Source organism: Rhinolophus sinicus, linkage group LG13, assembly GCF_036562045.2.
Source record: "Rhinolophus sinicus isolate RSC01 linkage group LG13, ASM3656204v1, whole genome shotgun sequence".
NCBI lineage: Eukaryota > Metazoa > Chordata > Mammalia > Chiroptera > Rhinolophidae > Rhinolophus > Rhinolophus sinicus.
In genome coordinates, this window is record NC_133762.1 from 41,913,491 (window position 1) to 41,931,133 (window position 17,643).

The following is a 17,643-nucleotide window of genomic DNA, read 5'->3' on the forward strand; positions in this document are numbered from 1 at the left end:
TCTTAATAAAAATGAAATTGGCCTTCACTGAAGCTTTACTTATACATATGTATTATTATATAGAGACAATAGGCACCACTTTCTAGAGGCCTGCAAGAATGTCATTCAGCTTTATAACTGAATATTTATTCTTTTTACTGGAGCTTGAAAGGTAGGCATATGCATTTATTATAATAAGGGTTATAAAAATACTACATAGAAATATTTACAAAATTTTATTATAAATATATCATGAACTGATATTTGGGTGTAGGCATGAACATTAATTAGCTTGTTTTTGTAACTGATTCCTGATATTCTGACGTGCTTTGCTACCACATTTCTTTTTGGTTTTCTTTACAGGTCTTCTAAGAAATCTACACTCTGAAAGTATCTTAACAGTTTGGTTATCCTTCCCCTTTTAAAAATCTGAATTATGTCTTTTCAAAGTGCTGTCAGTACAATTATCTTAAGTCACATTATTATGAGACATAGTTAAACTCCTGTGTTAAGTTCAACTGGCCTTCCCTTTTCTGCCATCTGAAATGAGTAGATAAACTTACTGAGGAATTTTAAACATACCAATCTGGGCAATATAATCTTTAACAAATTCCATAACCTTTCGGAGACTATGCAGAAAGATACTTATATACCATAAGGATGGTAGTGTATTGTTGGCAATTTGTTTTATCCTTTTCATCTCCAAACTTGCAAGCATGCATTTGGTAGTTTTGTAATACTCAGCATTTATGGGCTACCAAGAATAGGATGGTCATCCTATCCTAAGAAGCTAAGGCTCTCTTCTCTCTTTGTAATTTCTTTAACTTGCTTTTCTTTGGAGAATCCAAAAAGGTCAATTTGATTTCATTACTTGCCCTAGCTATGCAGTCAGTGTTGTGTGACCCCATTTAGGCTGAATGGTAAGTACTGCAGTTATGCTTAGTTATGCTTGTGAATGAACCGGAGACAGTGGGTTTCTGAAACCTTGTGGGGGAGGAAGTTCTGCTAAGTTATTGCAAGTGTTGCTTTGTGTTGATTTCATTTTCTCCCACTGTTTTTATAGTTTTGACATGTGTCCGAATAATTGCTCAGGCCGCGGAGAATGTAAGATCAGTAATAGCAGCAACATTGTTCAATGTGAATGTTCTGAAAACTGGAAAGGTGAAGCATGTGACATTCCTCACTGTGTAAATAACTGTGGTTTTCCTCATCGAGGCATCTGCAACTCAAGTGATGTTAGAGGATGTGCCTGCTTTTCAGAGTGGCAGGGTAGGAGTTTCTTTCATTTTTCTTACAACGTATAGTGTATTCCTGGTTTAGGAAATTGTAGATTGGCCCTAGCATTTATACCTTTTATGTTAGTCAAATATCAGGTAATGTTTAGCTTTTCACATCTCTTTATTGAGCTTCTTACAAATCTTTGAATTTCATAGATGTGTGATTGTGGTCTCTAGAATTGTGGAGGGGTTTGACATTCTTTGCAATTCATTCATGAAAGCTTGGAGAACTTGGTCTCAGCCATAAGAAGACATACTAGCAGAGAACCAAGCTGGGAGGTGGGACAAGAGCTGACAATGGTATCTCCTCAGCAACTTTCAATAAATTCAGAGGAAATTGGGGTCAATTAGTAAAATTCTAAAGCAGTAAGCTAGCTAATGGAATTATCTGCACATAAAAATTATTAAAGAAGCTTTAGTAAATTCTTTAAGGAGTGAGTGATAATAGCTGTTGCTAATTTTCTTTTTTAAAGATTTTTTTTTTAATTGGGGAAGGGGAACAAGACTTTATTGGGGAACAGTATGTGTTTCCAGGACTTTTATTGGGGAACAGTGTGTTTTTTCCCAGGACCCATCAGCTCCAAGTCAAGTTGTTGTCCTTTCAATCTTAGTTGTGGAGGGCACAGCTGAACTCCAAATCCAGTTGCTGTTTTATTTTTTTTTTCAATCTAGTTGGGGGTGGCGTGCAGCCCACTATCCCTTGCGGGAGTCGAACTGGCAACCTTGTTGTTGAGAGCATGTGCTCTTAACCAGCTGAGCCATCCGGCCACCTGGGAGCTCAGTGGCAGCTCTTTGTCTTCAATCTAGTTGTGAAGGGCACAGCTCACTGGCCCATGTTGGAATCGAACCAGCAAGTCTGTTGCTCAGAGCTCGCACTCTAACCAACTGAGCCATCCGTCCACCCCTGTTGCTGATTTTCTTTATATGTTTACCCTTTCCTCATATCTCTTTTATTTTGAAAGGAAATGTACTTGTTTAGATGCTTTAGTTTGTTCGATATAGCTGACATCAAGGAGTTAATTAAAATATTTGAGTACCTACCACTGTGCAAATGTTGCAGCAGAAGCCAAACCTCCCAAGAATGGAGTTTCTTGATTTTCCAGGAAATGCATAATTTGTGTTATTACTCCCAGGACTAGTCTTTACACTTTAATCCTAAAGTTTTCAATTCAATCCTAGTAATTTCTTTGTCCACTCTTTCCTCTGAGGGCTTTTTAAGCAAGTATTTCATTACTGAAAAATGCTAACCTGGATATGGTCAGATCGCCATTAGAAAGTATGTGATTTTGAATTTTATGAGAGATTACTTCTGGTCACTAGCTTTGAGTAAATTAAAAGCACAAATTAAAGGAATTCATCTGATATTTAGATGCTAAAGGAAAGACTAAATATTCTTTAGACATTTATTACATTTAGATGATTAAAACTTGAAATGCAGTAATTCTAAAGCTGCATTTTGTGAAGTTAATTTATTATGTTTTATTAGGTCCTGGATGTTCAATTCCTGTGCCAGCTAACCAGTCATTTTGGACTCAAGAGGAATATTCTAACCTAAAGCTCCCCAGAGCCTCTCACAAAGCTGTGGTCAATGGAAATATAATGTGGGTTGTTGGAGGATATATGTTCAACCACTCAGATTTCAGCATGGTTCTAGCGTAAGTGGTTTTAAACACTTTTGCAAGAAGCTTAGTTTTTCATTTTGAAAATTTATAAATTAGTGATAAGCAAAAAGAAATAATCAGTAATTTCATGACCTGGGGAAAATCCCTGTTAATAATATGTTGTAGTAGTCCAGACTTTTTTTTTTGACATATTCTTAGTTTTTGAAATCGGAAGTCACAAAGAATTCATTGTAGTAAGCAATAATTCATCTTTTCCAGATACTATCTCGTATATTTTGCTTTAGGTATGTATAGTAGGTTCTCTATAAATAGGGGATTAGTTTATCTCTTCATTTAATTAATATATTTATAGATCAGATGATTTGCATTTATAGTTTGCTAGTGGAAATAATGCCATTATCTAATACTTTCTAGGGTTCAAGGTCATATTTGCTGGTCCCATGCTGGTCTCATCTTGAAGGGCGAAATATGTCACAGTGAAATTAGCTATGGAGATTGATTTTGGGGAGAAATTTATCAACATGACTTATGCTGATTTTGTCCCCTGGCAATGTTTTCTAGGCATTTTCTATTAATGAAGGTTGTTAAAAACCAGCATTTGTTCTTTAAGGGATTCTGGAAATATAGCAGTGGTGGCATAGTTTCTGAAGCCTGCCCAAATATACTCATTAAAACCCAGAGAACAACTAGGAAAACATAGTCAAAACACGTGGATCGCATCTATAACAGAACTTGGTCAGGTGGGGCTAAACTACTGACAGCTGCAACCCCTGTTTTGTGGTATCAGCATCTGTGCAAGAGTCAGCAAAGGGGAGCAGTGGGTCCCCCGCCAGGCTCCAGCACACCTGGAAAACTCTCGGAAGCTCAGCCAGACACTTTGGGAACAACAGGTAGAATTGGAAAGATTTTGCATATTCTAGTAATGGGGTGAGTTCAAGGCATCTGTAATAGGATTTGAAGGGGCGGGAGCAATTTATACCTTATTAGCTCTCAAAATGAACCAGCCAAAGTCTCTTTGCCTGAGAAAGTTCCACACAGAGGGGAAACTGTTGGAAATAGAATTCAAATTGAATAAGATAAAGGGCAATAGAGACAAAGTGAAAAAAAGTCCGGTTAACAGGGAGGGGAACAAAGTCAGGAGATTTCAACGAATAAGCTGCTGTGTATTTGACACTACACTACAACAACAGAAGAGTGAGCTAGAGAGTTGAGAAATTAGAAACACTGTCTTATACCAAGCCTTTTCTGTGAGAAATCATGAAAAAGTAATTTTAAAATTGAGCAACAAAAAAATATCAAGGTCAAATTTCATCGAAAGTTATTTCAAGAAAAAAGAGAATAAGGAGTAGACTAACATCCCTTCATACATGAAAGATAGTAGAAAAATATGCTCACAAAACAAAACAATTCCAAAACAAATTAACTACAATAAGAAAATGATACAAGACATGAAAGATGAATATAATCAAAACTAGAAAAATTTAGAAATAAGATGATAGATGTTAGGAAAGAATTTTAAAGTAATTTCAGAATTGAAGACACACCTAGAAGGAACACCAAGTAACTACACTCCTTTAGAAATAGAATATGAAAAAGAAAATTTTTAAACATTTAAAGAAATGAGAAAGTCACTTTCCCCTGTTCTTCATGGTAAGTATTATTAAAAATGCTGGACATTACATATAAAACAAACATGAGAAAACCCCTGTCATGCGGGGGACCCTGCTCGCTGCGCCATTTGGCGTGCGGGGCGCCTGCGGGGCCTCCAGTCCCATTTCCCGCATAAGAACGCAGGATATGGCTAGGCCAAAAAGTAACACACACGGAGCCATAGACAGGGGAGTCATACCACTATAGTCTCATTGGTGGCACTATAGTCTCACTGGAGGCTGGAGTCACACGACCTGCAACCTGCTGTCTGCTTCTCTGCCTGCCAACCAACCAACCGACTGACCAGTGCAGCCGCGGCAGTTATATCAGTCGCTAATTGGCTAACTGGTCACAGCTGATGGTCAATTAGCCATAGCTGACGGCCATTTACTACCCGGGCCAGCACCTATCCACGTGAGGCCAAGAGCCTGGAGACTGCTTTCTGGGACTCTGTCCCGACAACCCTGAAAGGTAGGAAGAAGGACACAGTCTGGTGCGGAGCCTCTGGACCCAAAAAATGACATATTGGTAGGTTCCAAGGGTTTTCCTTTTGTCCCATATATGTGAGACTTGATGCTGGAAAAGTTGGCAATCTGGAAATGCCAATAGGAACCAGCTCAAGAAACCCTAAGGAAAACCTGTTCTACCTAGCCCAATGACCAGGAAAGGGACAGCTTAGCAAGACAGAAAACTTTTAGACAATAACCACTCTACTCTAAACAAACACCACAGAAAGAACAATGACCCCACCCCAAACCCTGCCAGAGTCTGAGTGAAGAGTCTAGATTTCCACCCTTGCCAGGATGTAGTGAGGTGCACTACCTCCCTGCCAGGGTAGTGTTAGAGAAGGCCAGTTAGGGAGCTGGGACGTTCTTCTTCACCAGGTGGTAATGAGGCCTTCCCCACCCCTGTGATGTCAGTGGAGACCTTATGAGGAGCCTGGATTTCTACCTCCACCTGGCAGTAGCAGCAGTAATGATTCATCCTTCTTCCCCCACCACTGGGGTGATGTCAGAGGAGGCCTTCTCTAACAGAAGATTCAAAGAAGATCCAGCATCTCACGTCATACCAGAAATGTTCAGATTTCAATGGAAAATCATTTGTCATGCTAAGAGCCAGGGAAATCTAAACTGAGAAATGAGAAACGGCAATCAAGGGATAACTATCACTAAGACCACACAGTCATTGGAATTATATATGACTGGATTTTAAAGCAGCCATTATAAAAATGCTTCAACAAGTGTTTATAGAAACACCTGAAACAAATGAAAAATAGAAAGTCTCACCAAAGAAATAGAAGATACAAAGAAACATCAAATGTAAATTTTAGAATTGAAAACCAACCAAAACAAAAATCTCAGTGGATAGGCTCAACAGCAGAATGGAGAAGATAGGAAAGAATCAGTGAACTTGAAGGTAGAACAATAGAGATTACTCAGTGTGAACAGAGAGAAAAAAGGATTTTAAAAAATGAACAGAACCTCAGAGACCTGTGGACTATAACAAGAAAACCTTAACATTTCTGTCACCAGAGGAGTCCTGGACAAAGAAGAGAAAGAGGGTGTGTCTGAAAAAGTATTTGAAAACATAGTGGCTAAAAATTGCCCAAATTTGGCAAAAGACGTGCACATATGGATTCTGGAAGTTGGGCAAACTTTCACAATCTTTGACTCCCATGAGGGTTTGCAGTCTGTTAATTCTTTCTCATTTCCTCTTTCATTCTGCTCAGCTGTCATACTTTGATTTCATTTTTCAGATCTTCATCACATTTTCTCCTATTTTAATTCTCAGCTAATAGCCTTGCTTCCTGTTTCTATTTTGAAAGATAAAGGTTATCAAAAGGTATACAACAGTCTGTCACTCTTTTCACAACACAGAGAAGCAAACGCAAGAGAAGAACATACTGATGTAATAAAATATAAGAAATTCCAAGCACCAAATAAATGCTCCTTCTTCTGGAAGCTGAGTCCAAGATAATGGAATACTGAACAACTAGTTCTAAGACCTGGACAAGGAGATAAGCAAAGACAGACTTCAGGATTCAGAAATAGATAGTCTTCCATAGGGCTGCAGCCATCTCTCAGAAACTCCTGGATGGCTGGTAATACAGTGACCATGATGCTGCAAGCACATGCTCCACCACTTGCAGTGGCCTGGTATTCCAATGACAGCATCTGGCCATCCAAAGACAACAGCAAAGGTCTGCAGAGACTGCACATGACCCCAACCAGCAGGAGGTACAGAACTACATGAGGCTTTCCAGCCAATAATTTGTCCTTTATCCTAAAAGTTCAGTAACTTGATCAAATCAGGTCTTGTCATTGAACAACTATAAAAATTTCCTAAAATACATGTGCTATTCCAATCCTTGTGTTCTTTTCTTCGGGTTATGGGGAACTGCCAGCCCCTTAGTGTCTCTAACAAGCTCTTAGGCTGACATGTTTTTGACTGAGGAGGAGCAAAGTGCATAAAGATACAGTTTGGGCACCCCCTATCCTATGCCACTTGAAAGAGATGTGGATTGAATTATTTGGAGTCTTGTTTCTGTGCTCCCTCTGTTTCTTTCCTCTTTTAATCTTGCATAAACAGGCCTATGGCTTAAATATCAGATGTAAATATGTTTTCAGAAGTCTCGGTAGTCCTTCTCAGGAAACACTTTTCATAGTCAGAACTCCACAGAAGTGTTGCGGTGGTATGCATTCAATTTCCATGGATGGATTTCAGTTATTTTTACCTTAAGTAAAGTACAGTACTGTGTATATATATATATATACACACACACACACACACACACACACATTGAAGGAAGATATATAGAGAGAGAATGAGGAGGGGAGAGGGAGGGAGGAAAGGAGGTGTGGGGAAGAAAGAATGAGAATGATTGAGACTTCTTCAGGCTTCCAAGCAGAAAAGCAAACCACATAAAAGGGAGAAAAATCAGCCATCTCTCAGACTGGCCTCAGACTTCTCCATAGCAAAGTTCAGTACTAATGTTTAAGGGAGCAGCATCTGCAAAGTTCTGAAGGAAAGAAAGGGTAACCCAAGAACATTATACCCAGCCAAGCTGTCATTCAACTGTAAAGCTAGCAAGCAAATACTATTCTTAAAGAAATAATTTAAAGAAAGGAGTATGTATGAGCTTAACTAAAAGGCTACTAGGCTAAAATCCAGCCAATTAAGAATTAACGACTGAAGAAGAAGGTAAGAGGACTGTGAAGAGATTGATTCAGCTAAAATATAGCACTAGTACTAAATAACTATAGAATTATAGAACCGAATGTGAATGTTACGAACCTTGACAATGTAAAAATCATATAGGAGGAAATGCGAGTGCTGAGGTTTTCAACTTTTAAAGCAGGAAGTGAGTCGATTTTGTCCAAAATTAAATTGTGTGTAACTTTAAAGTGAATTCAACCCCTAAATATTTCATTTTTAAAAAGAGTAGAATATTCAAACAATACATAAAATAATAGCTGGTGTTAATCTGTGTACTATTCATATTTAATAAATGTCACCATTTTGTTAAACTTGTTTCAGATCATGTATAAAATATTTAAGGCAAAAGGAATGGTTTAGAGAAAAATAATGAATACCAATACATTTACCACTCTGGTTAGGAAATAAAGAATTGTTAATATAGTTAAAGACCCCCTCATTCATGCCTCTCCAAAATCCCAGAGATTATCAATATCCTGATTTTGTGGTGTCATTTGTTCACATATTTTCATACTTATATATAAACATATATTAGAATTAATAAATTTTCTGTTTGTAGTCTTATAGAAACAGTGTGCTGTAGTTCACTTTTTAAGCTTTGAATTGTTTTGAGATTTATGTTGATATGTTTGAGTTTATTTTTTGCTTTGTGTAATTCTATTACATATACTATAATTTGTTAATTTATTTTCTATTGATGGACATTTCTTTCATTTTTGCTATTATGTTGTGATAAAAACTTCCTTACATTTTGTTTAATATAATAATATTTTTAATAATAAAATAACTTTTATTCAGGGAAATATATAGAAAATAAATAAACATTTAAAGTATAATAGTAACATTGGTTTCCCTTTGATTCTATTAAATTACATAAAAATTTAGATTAACAGTATTTATTAAAAGTATCATCTATAGCATGATCCTCTTTATATAAATATATATTGTCAATTTCTTCTTGTGTCTGTACATATGCATAGAAAAATGTCTGAAATTATGTTTATTTAATGTTAATGATACTCATTTTTAGGTGGTGAAATGTGGGATCATATTTTAAGATTTTAGCTCTATATTTTTGCATTGGTTAAATTTTTCATAATGAGTATTATGATTTTAATAAGAACAATAGTGATGTTCTCCTCAAAGAAAATAAAATAAAAGTGAATATTCTAAGATATTGAATGTGATTAAGCTGCGATACAATGGTTTTCTTTGGCATTTTTTTTTGGTATAAAATGTATTCATAATGTAATCAAAATGCTACTTTTAAAAAATCAATTAGATAAAGAAAAGGGAAAGTTAGGAATTTTCTTTTACTTATCATCCCTTTTTTAGTACCTGTCTTCAATTTCACGTGATTAAATGAAGGAAGAATTATAGTAATAAAAGTTTAAGTTCTTGAGTATGATGCTACCCTTTAAGTGATTTAGATTGTGTGTAGAAGAGGTTTTCAGGAAGCATTAGACACTTACAGTAGGTTTATTTCTTTTTTGTTCTGAGGGTGTGTAGCTCAGTGCCCCTGCCTGAGTTCTCATGTACACAGTGGGCCCAGATGTTAGGTTTGTTTGCCCAGGTGCCTCCCCATATGCATGGCAGATGTAATGAGCATCTCCAAACTGGATTATATCACAAATAAGAGAGTACGAAATGTTCTATTTTGTTGTTTGGGTGAAAATATGATCTATTTGTTTTATAGGTATGACCTTGCTTCTAGGGAGTGGCTTGCACTGAATCCTTCTGTGAACAATGTGGTTGTTAGATATGGTCATTCTTTAGCATTATACAAGGTAAAATATCTCCACTCTGTACTTTGCTAGAAACTCACCTCTTCCACAGTGACTTTTATCATATTATGTGATTGAAAAGCTATTTAGTGTTGTTATTTTCCCTAATCTGTTTGATAGTGGTAAAATGCACATCACATAAAATTTACCATCTTAACCATTTTTAAGTGTAAAATTCAGTAATATTAAATATATTCGTACCGTAATGTTGTGCAACCATCACCACCATCCATCTCTGCAACTCTTTTCATCTTGTAAAACTGCCGCTCCATGCCCATTAAACAATAACTCCTCATTCCCCTCTCCCCCAGCTGCTGACAGGTGCCATTCTACTTTCTGTCTCTATGATTTTGACAGAATCATTTCTGATTCTGTCAAATTTTGACAAATTTTTCATTGGGAGGAAAATTTTCTGTTTTGGGAGGGTGTATAGTTGGCTAATGTATAAGCAGAAGTTAAAGCTGAAACTAATTTAACCCGAGAGGTTTTAAAGGATTCAAATTGTACTGGGATATTATGATTGTGGTACTAAATGGTTAAAAATTAATATAGTATAGATTAGTGTTTATGTTCATTAGCAAGATTAGCCAAGAACAGCCACATTGCAATATAACTGAACAATCATTTTCATTTCCTTGTTTTTGTGGTTTATGGTAGGATGAGAGAACTTTTCAGCTTTATTTTTTCAAGTCATTTTATTACTGTAAAAGATCTCATGTGAGGAAGTCCAAGAAAAGTGGCGAAATGTTAGGAGATATAGATATGATTTATTTTGTTTTTTTGCCATCCTTTTCCTGTATTTTACTGAAAGGTGCATTTTACTAACACTTTTTAAGCTAAGCATAATATTGTGGTTTTGGACTGCTCCTTTACTGTTCTCAGATTTGATCCTTTCAATGTTTTATAGAATTTTGTTCACATTTTTTTCCTAGGATAAAATTTACATGTATGGAGGAAAAATTGATTCAACAGGGAATGTGACCAATGAATTGAGAGTGTTTCATATTCATAATGAATCATGGGTATTGTTGACCCCTAAAGCAAAAGAACAGTATGCAGTGGTTGGGCACTCGGCACACATTGTCACTTTGAAAACTGGACGAGTAGTCATGCTGGTCATCTTTGGTCACTGCCCTCTTTATGGATATATAAGCAATGTACAGGAATATGACTTGAGTGAGTATATATTTTCCAGTGGATTTTTTTGAGTGTCACATTTGAAACCTTTACCCTTATTACTATGACTTGTTTAACAAGCCTTTAACTTAACCTTAACTCAGTACTTTATCTTGAAATGCAGTTAACGTTGATGTATTACTAGTGACATTCAGATCATTGATGCTGCTGTGTAGTATAGATTTGTTAATGTCAATATGGCAAGGAGCCAAAGATGGCACTAAATGCTTTAGGTGTTGAAAATGAAGTAAGTAAGTAAATAAATAAATAAAAGGGTTCAAAACAAATATTCTGAGGAAAGAAAGTATGTGGATAGCCCTTTAGAAATTGGTTTAGGGGAGTGTGATTACCCCGTAGTATGTAATCTTTCCTTTGGTTAAATTTTATTTTATCTCTTGTTGTAGAGTAGGAGTACCAGCTATAATTGGTGTTTGAGAGAGTAGGCCCATGAAGTCCATCTTTGTGTTGGTCAATAACGGTCATGGGGAACTGAGGGGAAGTGTTCAACTAAGGGGAATCTGAGTCTTGTAAATGTAATGTAATTCTTTTTCTACATGGTATATTAGAACATCATAACCTTTCACAGCTTTAAGTTTGGCCGCCTGACTTTGTTACAAGTTTTATGTGGTCTTCCTTTAAAAATAAAAAGATAAAAGAAAGTTGTCTGTATCAAGCCTCCTGAAATCTCTTCTCTTGTCCTAAGCTATTTGATAATTTTAAACGTTAGAGAGGAGGAGCCTGCAACATTTGCCTTTAACTGTTTTCCCTGTTCAGATAAGAACACATGGAGTATATTACATACCCAGGGCGCCCTTGTCCAAGGGGGCTATGGCCACAGCAGTGTCTATGACGACAGGACCAGGGCTCTGTATGTCCACGGAGGTTACAAGGCTTTCAGCGCCAATAAATACCGGCTCGCAGATGATCTCTACAGATACGAAGTGGACACGCACATGTGGTGGGTGCTTTTTCTTGAGCTTTCAGATTAAGGTGTGAGTTCTGGCACTCGCTGGGAAAATACGGTGCTGTATTTTTGTTTACAGGCCTAGCAGGTAATTCTTTTCAGTATTGTAAATAGAGAAATTGGGCAGTGGGCAGAAGGTAATAAAATAGTATTTATTTTGTTGCATTATTCCATAATTTTGTAGCAGTTTGATTAGAAAATGCTCAGTATTTTTTGACTGGTTTTCAATTTTCATACACTCAGTACCACTGTAAAATTTTAGCTCTTCAGAATCCTGAGGAATAAATTATTCTACGTAGCTGAGTTTATGCACACTGTTGTAATTAAGTAGACTATATCTGTTTTTTAACTTTTCTTGATGACTAAGGTATCATCATTGGGGTCAGTTATTGGGGTCAATGTCATTCCATAAAATCATCAAACAGAGATGGTCTCGGTACCTAAAAGATTAGCGCTCTCCTCACTCTGAACTATATATTGGTCTATATAAAGTATGCTAATTTTAATAAATGCAAAACAAATTTGAGTTAATGAAATAATGTAATTATAAAGCAATGGTTTCTCTTCTTTCTTTTCATAGTTCCCTACATATTTGAGACCATGCTGTGGATGCCATTATATATTCTGTCTGTCATTAAAAGTGTCCTTTTTAGTGGCTGTGTAATACTCCATCGTGTGGGTGTACTGAGCCTGTACAGTTGGAAGTTTTGGTTTCTAGCTTTTGTCCTATTGATAAAGCATTGTGCGCAGGCTTCTGTCTGTTTTTCACATAATTTCTACCCAGAAACTGGAATTATAGGTTCACAGGCATGACCATTTTTAAGGCTTTTAATATATTTTGTCACAATTCTCATAGGTCTTTAAGATTTTACATGTTTGTTTATTGTTGAGAAAGTTACTAATATATAGGGAAAATTCCAGAAGTATTTGCACATTTGGATCTGAAAATAAGAAAATGTTTATGTTTGCATTAGCAAATAGGTGATACATATTCTAAAAAACTAACCTTGTGTTTATTATTTTTAAATAAACTCGAAAGGACCATTCTTAAGGACAGCCGATTTTTCCGTTACTTGCACACAGCTGTGATAGTGAGTGGAACCATGCTGGTGTTTGGGGGAAACACACACAATGACACATCCATGAGCCATGGTGCCAAGTGCTTTTCTTCAGATTTCATGGCTTATGACATTGGTAAGTTTCCCAAAGCCACTTTTTATCCTCAAGAGTCTTCTTTGTTTATAAGTAAGGTTTTAATGGAAACAAAATATTGCAGGTTAAAAATGGTCAGGCCATTTCAAAGAGGCCTGAGCAGTATTTTTAATGTTAATTTGACATTGTTACATCTATTAAAAAGCATTACTTCTATATTAAATTTTTTTTGAAGTCACTCCTTTAATCGGTTGAATGTTAATTTTTGAGGATGAGTTGGGATAACTGGGATCGTTTGTGTTACAAATGCCTTACTTAGTCGTGTCATGTAGTTGTTGACCACCAGCAGCAGTGTGTTAAGTTGGTTTAAGTATATAGCTTTATCTCATTCCTTAGAAACTGTTCTCACATTTTTAAAAAAATTTTGGTGTGGTAGTATATTTGACCATAAGAGGGCAGTATTTGTTCACGCAAAACAAATACTAGATGTTCTCTTGTATAAATATCATCAGATGTTCATTTTTGTGCCAGCCACTGAGCTGAACATTGGGGATTATAAGACAAATAAGTTACAGCTCTTGGCCTCATAGTGGGGGAAGCAGAAAACTGAGCACACACTATAATTGCAATTCAAGTGGTACTCGCTCTGAGATGAATATAAGAGAGCACCTACGGACATCCCTTAACTTATGGGGGTAAGGGTTATGGTCAGGGAAAGCCTTCTCAAGGAGGGGCCGTCCAGACTGTGTCCTGGGGAACACTGGGAAGCCAGCTACGCGAAGTTAGGCAGGACTTCTCCGGTGAAGGACTCCCATGTGCAGAGACAGAGAGGCGGAAAGAGACCATGCCACATAGGTCCTTGGGGCCTGTGAGTGGTTAGTTTGTGCTGTGTCTTAGCAGCACATCGTGAGGAGTGGCTTCAAGTGGAACTAGAAAACCAAGCAGCTATCAGACTGGTCAGATCTTGAGGGCCCTCTTATGTCATGCTGAGGAGCTTGGGCTCTTTGAACAATCTTACAGAAGAGGTGACAGAATCATATTTGTGTTTTAGGGGTATCTCTTTGTGGCATTATGGTAAGTGGTTGGGAAGGGGCAAGATGGGAGATGAAGGCTGCTTCTCCGCCCTGAGGAGGGTTTGAACCAAGGCTGTGGAAGTGTCAATGAGAATAAAGAGAGATAGATGGGTTTGAGGACAACTGGGGCGTGTTTTGAGAGAGATGAAAGCATCTTTACTCCTGGTATCTAGTGTGGACCATGGTAGATGGTGCTTTTTACCAAAGCTGGAAATAGAAGGAGAAGGACAGGGCCTGGTAGGAGGCAAGCAAATTGAGTTTGGGGGCATGTTCAGCTGGTGGTTACTGTGGGATGGAGCAATACAGAAATCAGTGGGAAGCTCCAGGAGGTGGTGAACTTCTGTAGGGAGCATGTGTCATCAGGGATGAGCAAAGAGCCAGGAGACAGATGGATAAAGAAGTAGGAAAGGGAATGGAGACTGTGAAACCATATCAGAGGAGTAGGAGGAAAGTGAGGCCGGATTGGTGACCTGCGAGGATGCAGTTAACAATGGCTACAGAGGGATTAAAATAAGCACTGGAGAGTCTTTCAGATATAGCAACAAAGAAATCATTTATTACCCTGTAGACATGGAGGATTCATCCAGATTGCAGGAGGCTAACAACTAATGTAAAGTGAGATCTATGCAGTAAATGTTGACTATTTTAATTAGGAAAACTTACCTGTGAAGGGAAGACAGGGGTAAGTTGAGTGCCCCCTTGGGCATGTTTAAATGCTGTGGTGAAAGCCAGGTGCATTAAGACGAGGGGGGTCCCTGCCACACTGGTTTTAGGGAAGGAAGCAAGGTGGGTGGGCAGGAAGCCAGAGGAGCTGATGGCCTCTGTTCTTCCTGAGACCACAGAATCTAGGCTGGGTAGGAGAAGGAAGGGAAAGCTGTTGTTGTCAAGGTTGAATAAAGATCTGGACTGAGTAGAAGGAAGAACCTTTGCTTAGTGAGTGTGAATGTCCAAGTATCTCAGAGAAAGAGACAACGAGTGTGAAATACGAGGTTCGCGGAGGTTAGCAGCACCAGCTGACGGTAAGGTCCAGAAGAGAAGTTGCTAGCATGGATCAGAACAAAAGAAAATTACTAGATTTAAGGGATCTAGGAAAGGATTTCTAAAAAATAAGATAAAGTATGAATTTTTTTTTTTTTTTTTTTTAGTTTTAATTTTGCACCTGTATTTTCCTGTTTCAGCTACTGTTTGGGCAAGTCAGTATAGAGTAGGAAATAATTATGGAACCTCCATGTTTTATTTTCATAAGCTTTGAAAAATGTAAAATTTGCTTAAGTTAAAAAACATTCTAGCAGATAAAATTGATAAGCAACAGAGTTCGTGGTTTGGGTGTCGGATGTTGGATCCGACATTCACTAATGGATGTTGGAGACATTCACTAATTAGGATTGCCTTTCTTTCATGCCCTGCTGTTCTACTGCTACTGCATTTTACCTCAGAAATAATGGTGTGACTCAGAAAAAGTGAGAGACTTTTTATAAGGTTGTGTTTGTTACATTGTTTGTCCCAAAGAAAATGGCAGTTCCTATTGATTATGAATGGCAGCCCCTTCTGAAAGGTGTTTTTCTTGCTCCTAGCTTGTGATCGCTGGTCAGTACTTCCCAGACCTGATCTCCACCATGACGTCAACAGATTTGGCCATTCAGCCGTCTTATACAACAGGTAACTCGAGAAGTGCTTGCTTCTTTTCTCTTGTGTCTAAAATGAAAATGAAGCAAAATGTAAGGTTGGATTGGACCTACATGTTATTTGCAGGATTTCTTCATCCTGTTAGTTTGTCACAGAATTATGTAGGGATGAATTTCCTGATTTATATTTAAAATGTTTGATATGGATTGGAATTACTTCTAATGCCTTGTTCATTAGAATATAGGAGTATGCTGTTTAGTGTTGTCTGTATGCATGGGACCACAAAAATTATGTGCAGTTACTGTCTTATGGCCTCTGCTATTTGTTACCATTTGCAGTACTTAGGTTGTCAAGTTCCTTATAGTTGTATCTGAGTGGTAAGGAGAGATTTGAAAAAACGGGAAGAGGGCACTTCCGATGGGATGTAGGTAGGGGAACAGAAATGGGGAGACCGTGCAGCTTTATATACAAGACTGTCTGTAGTCTGGATAATCTGAAGTCCGCCCCACGTCTTATTGCCTCGCTCAAAAATGCCTGGCGCCAACTAACAGAGCTCTTCAGTCTGCTCCTGGAAAAGACTGTCACATAAGGGAGATTCAGAGTGGTCTTCCTACCTGTTCTTTACAGGATGCTTTAAAGATTTTTGATCTGTTAAACAGCCTAATCATATTATTAATTTTTCTCTTTTTGTTTTTGCTGTTATTACTGTTGTCTACTTCACCTTTAGAAATTTTAGGCCTTTTCAGTCCTGAAACTATTTAAATGCTATAATACCTATGTGATGTTAGTATTCCTTCTGCTTTCAAAATTTCTGTTGTGATGATGGGAGTCAGATGAAGGGAATTCATCTTGGGTTAGGAAAGATAAGAAAGCAACATATCTTGGAGATGTGAAGGGAGAATGGACAGAATTGCAATACTTACATATTGGAAAAAGGTGACATCTTTTATAGAGTAATCACTTAGCTAAAATTTATTATGGTTTTACTATGAGAACTCTTGCTAGATATATACTAAAGCAAAAGGATTTTAACTACTTTACTAATTTGAAGTATTATCTTGAGTTGTAATCTATTACCTTGGTAAGGAAAACCCAGTTTTCTAAGTGCCTCTCAATTGTTTTCATCTGAAAAGCAGTGGGGCCATTTTGTCATCATCTTGCCTACGTACCTGGCCTCAACTCTGTTCATCCTTATATTCCTGGTGTTCTCTTAGCATAGGATTTGGCACATAATAGGCATTTGCTAAATGACAGCTATTACTACAGTGATGATAACTAACAAATACCTAAGTGGGTCTTCTATTAAAACATTCTGAGGTTTTATACAAACTCAGAAGTTGACAGTTTACCGTAAGATATAATTAACCATGAATCAAAATTGGGAGTTGGCTTGCCTGAGTTATAAGAATGTTTTTATTTTTGTATAATTCCAAGGGTGTGTTTGAGCCTCTATGTGAGTGTCTGCGTATATGGGCAGAGTTGGAGGGGCAGGGCATGACAAGGGACGCCATATAGTAGGACACAGTTCACCAAAAGAGAAACTTGGATTGACATGATTTCTTTGTTTTGAATAGTGGTTCTCTTAACCGACCAGCAGCATTGGGTGTTATCCTTGTGGTTTTTGAAGGAGGCAGGAAGAGCGGGCTGTGAGACACTGAGGCTGCCATCACTGCAGCTGTTCCTTTCAGTTGGCTGCTCCAAGTCTCTTTGAAGAACTCTGCCTGCTCTCACGTAGCTGATGTGTGACCAGATGGATTCAGAATGGCTGAGAACACCAGTTATACTGAGAGCAAGATGGAGCTTATTTGGTTTAAGCAACAAAGTGACTAGTTGAATCTAGACTGCATAATGTGATACTAAGCAAGCCAATAGTGAGGTTAAAAATTAAAACCGGAGTTTTTTTGGTTATTGAGATGTGTCAGGTTTCAGATATAGTAACGAATACTTAGTTTTAGTTTTTTAGTCCTTGGTTGATTTGCGGGAAATTGAGGCACAGTGAGAATGAATTACTTAATACCTTTATGCTTTAATTTTTTAGTCCTTGGTTTAGGTTTTTAGTCCTTGGTTTATTTGCGGGAAATTGAGGCACAGTGAGAATGTGCCTCAATTAATACCTTTATGCTT

General features: G+C 37.5%; 1 protein-coding gene across 6 annotated transcripts in view; it reads left to right on the forward strand.

Moving 5' to 3' along the window:
- The window catches only part of ATRN (attractin), a 132,960-nt gene that overhangs the window by 45,004 nt on the left and 70,313 nt on the right, over positions 1 to 17,643 (forward strand). For all 6 annotated transcript variants that reach the window (XR_012491426.1, XM_019733755.2, XM_074318233.1 and 3 more), the window contains exons 5-11: positions 1,043 to 1,248; positions 2,743 to 2,911; positions 9,441 to 9,531; positions 10,461 to 10,704; positions 11,479 to 11,662; positions 12,708 to 12,862; positions 15,468 to 15,552. Coding sequence is in view for 5 of the 6 variants with exons in the window: in XM_019733755.2 (XP_019589314.2) it covers positions 1,043 to 1,248; positions 2,743 to 2,911; positions 9,441 to 9,531; positions 10,461 to 10,704; positions 11,479 to 11,662; positions 12,708 to 12,862; positions 15,468 to 15,552 (1,134 nt within the window). In the remaining variant the exon portion in view is untranslated. The remainder of the gene's footprint in view (positions 1 to 1,042; positions 1,249 to 2,742; positions 2,912 to 9,440; positions 9,532 to 10,460; positions 10,705 to 11,478; positions 11,663 to 12,707; positions 12,863 to 15,467; positions 15,553 to 17,643) is intronic.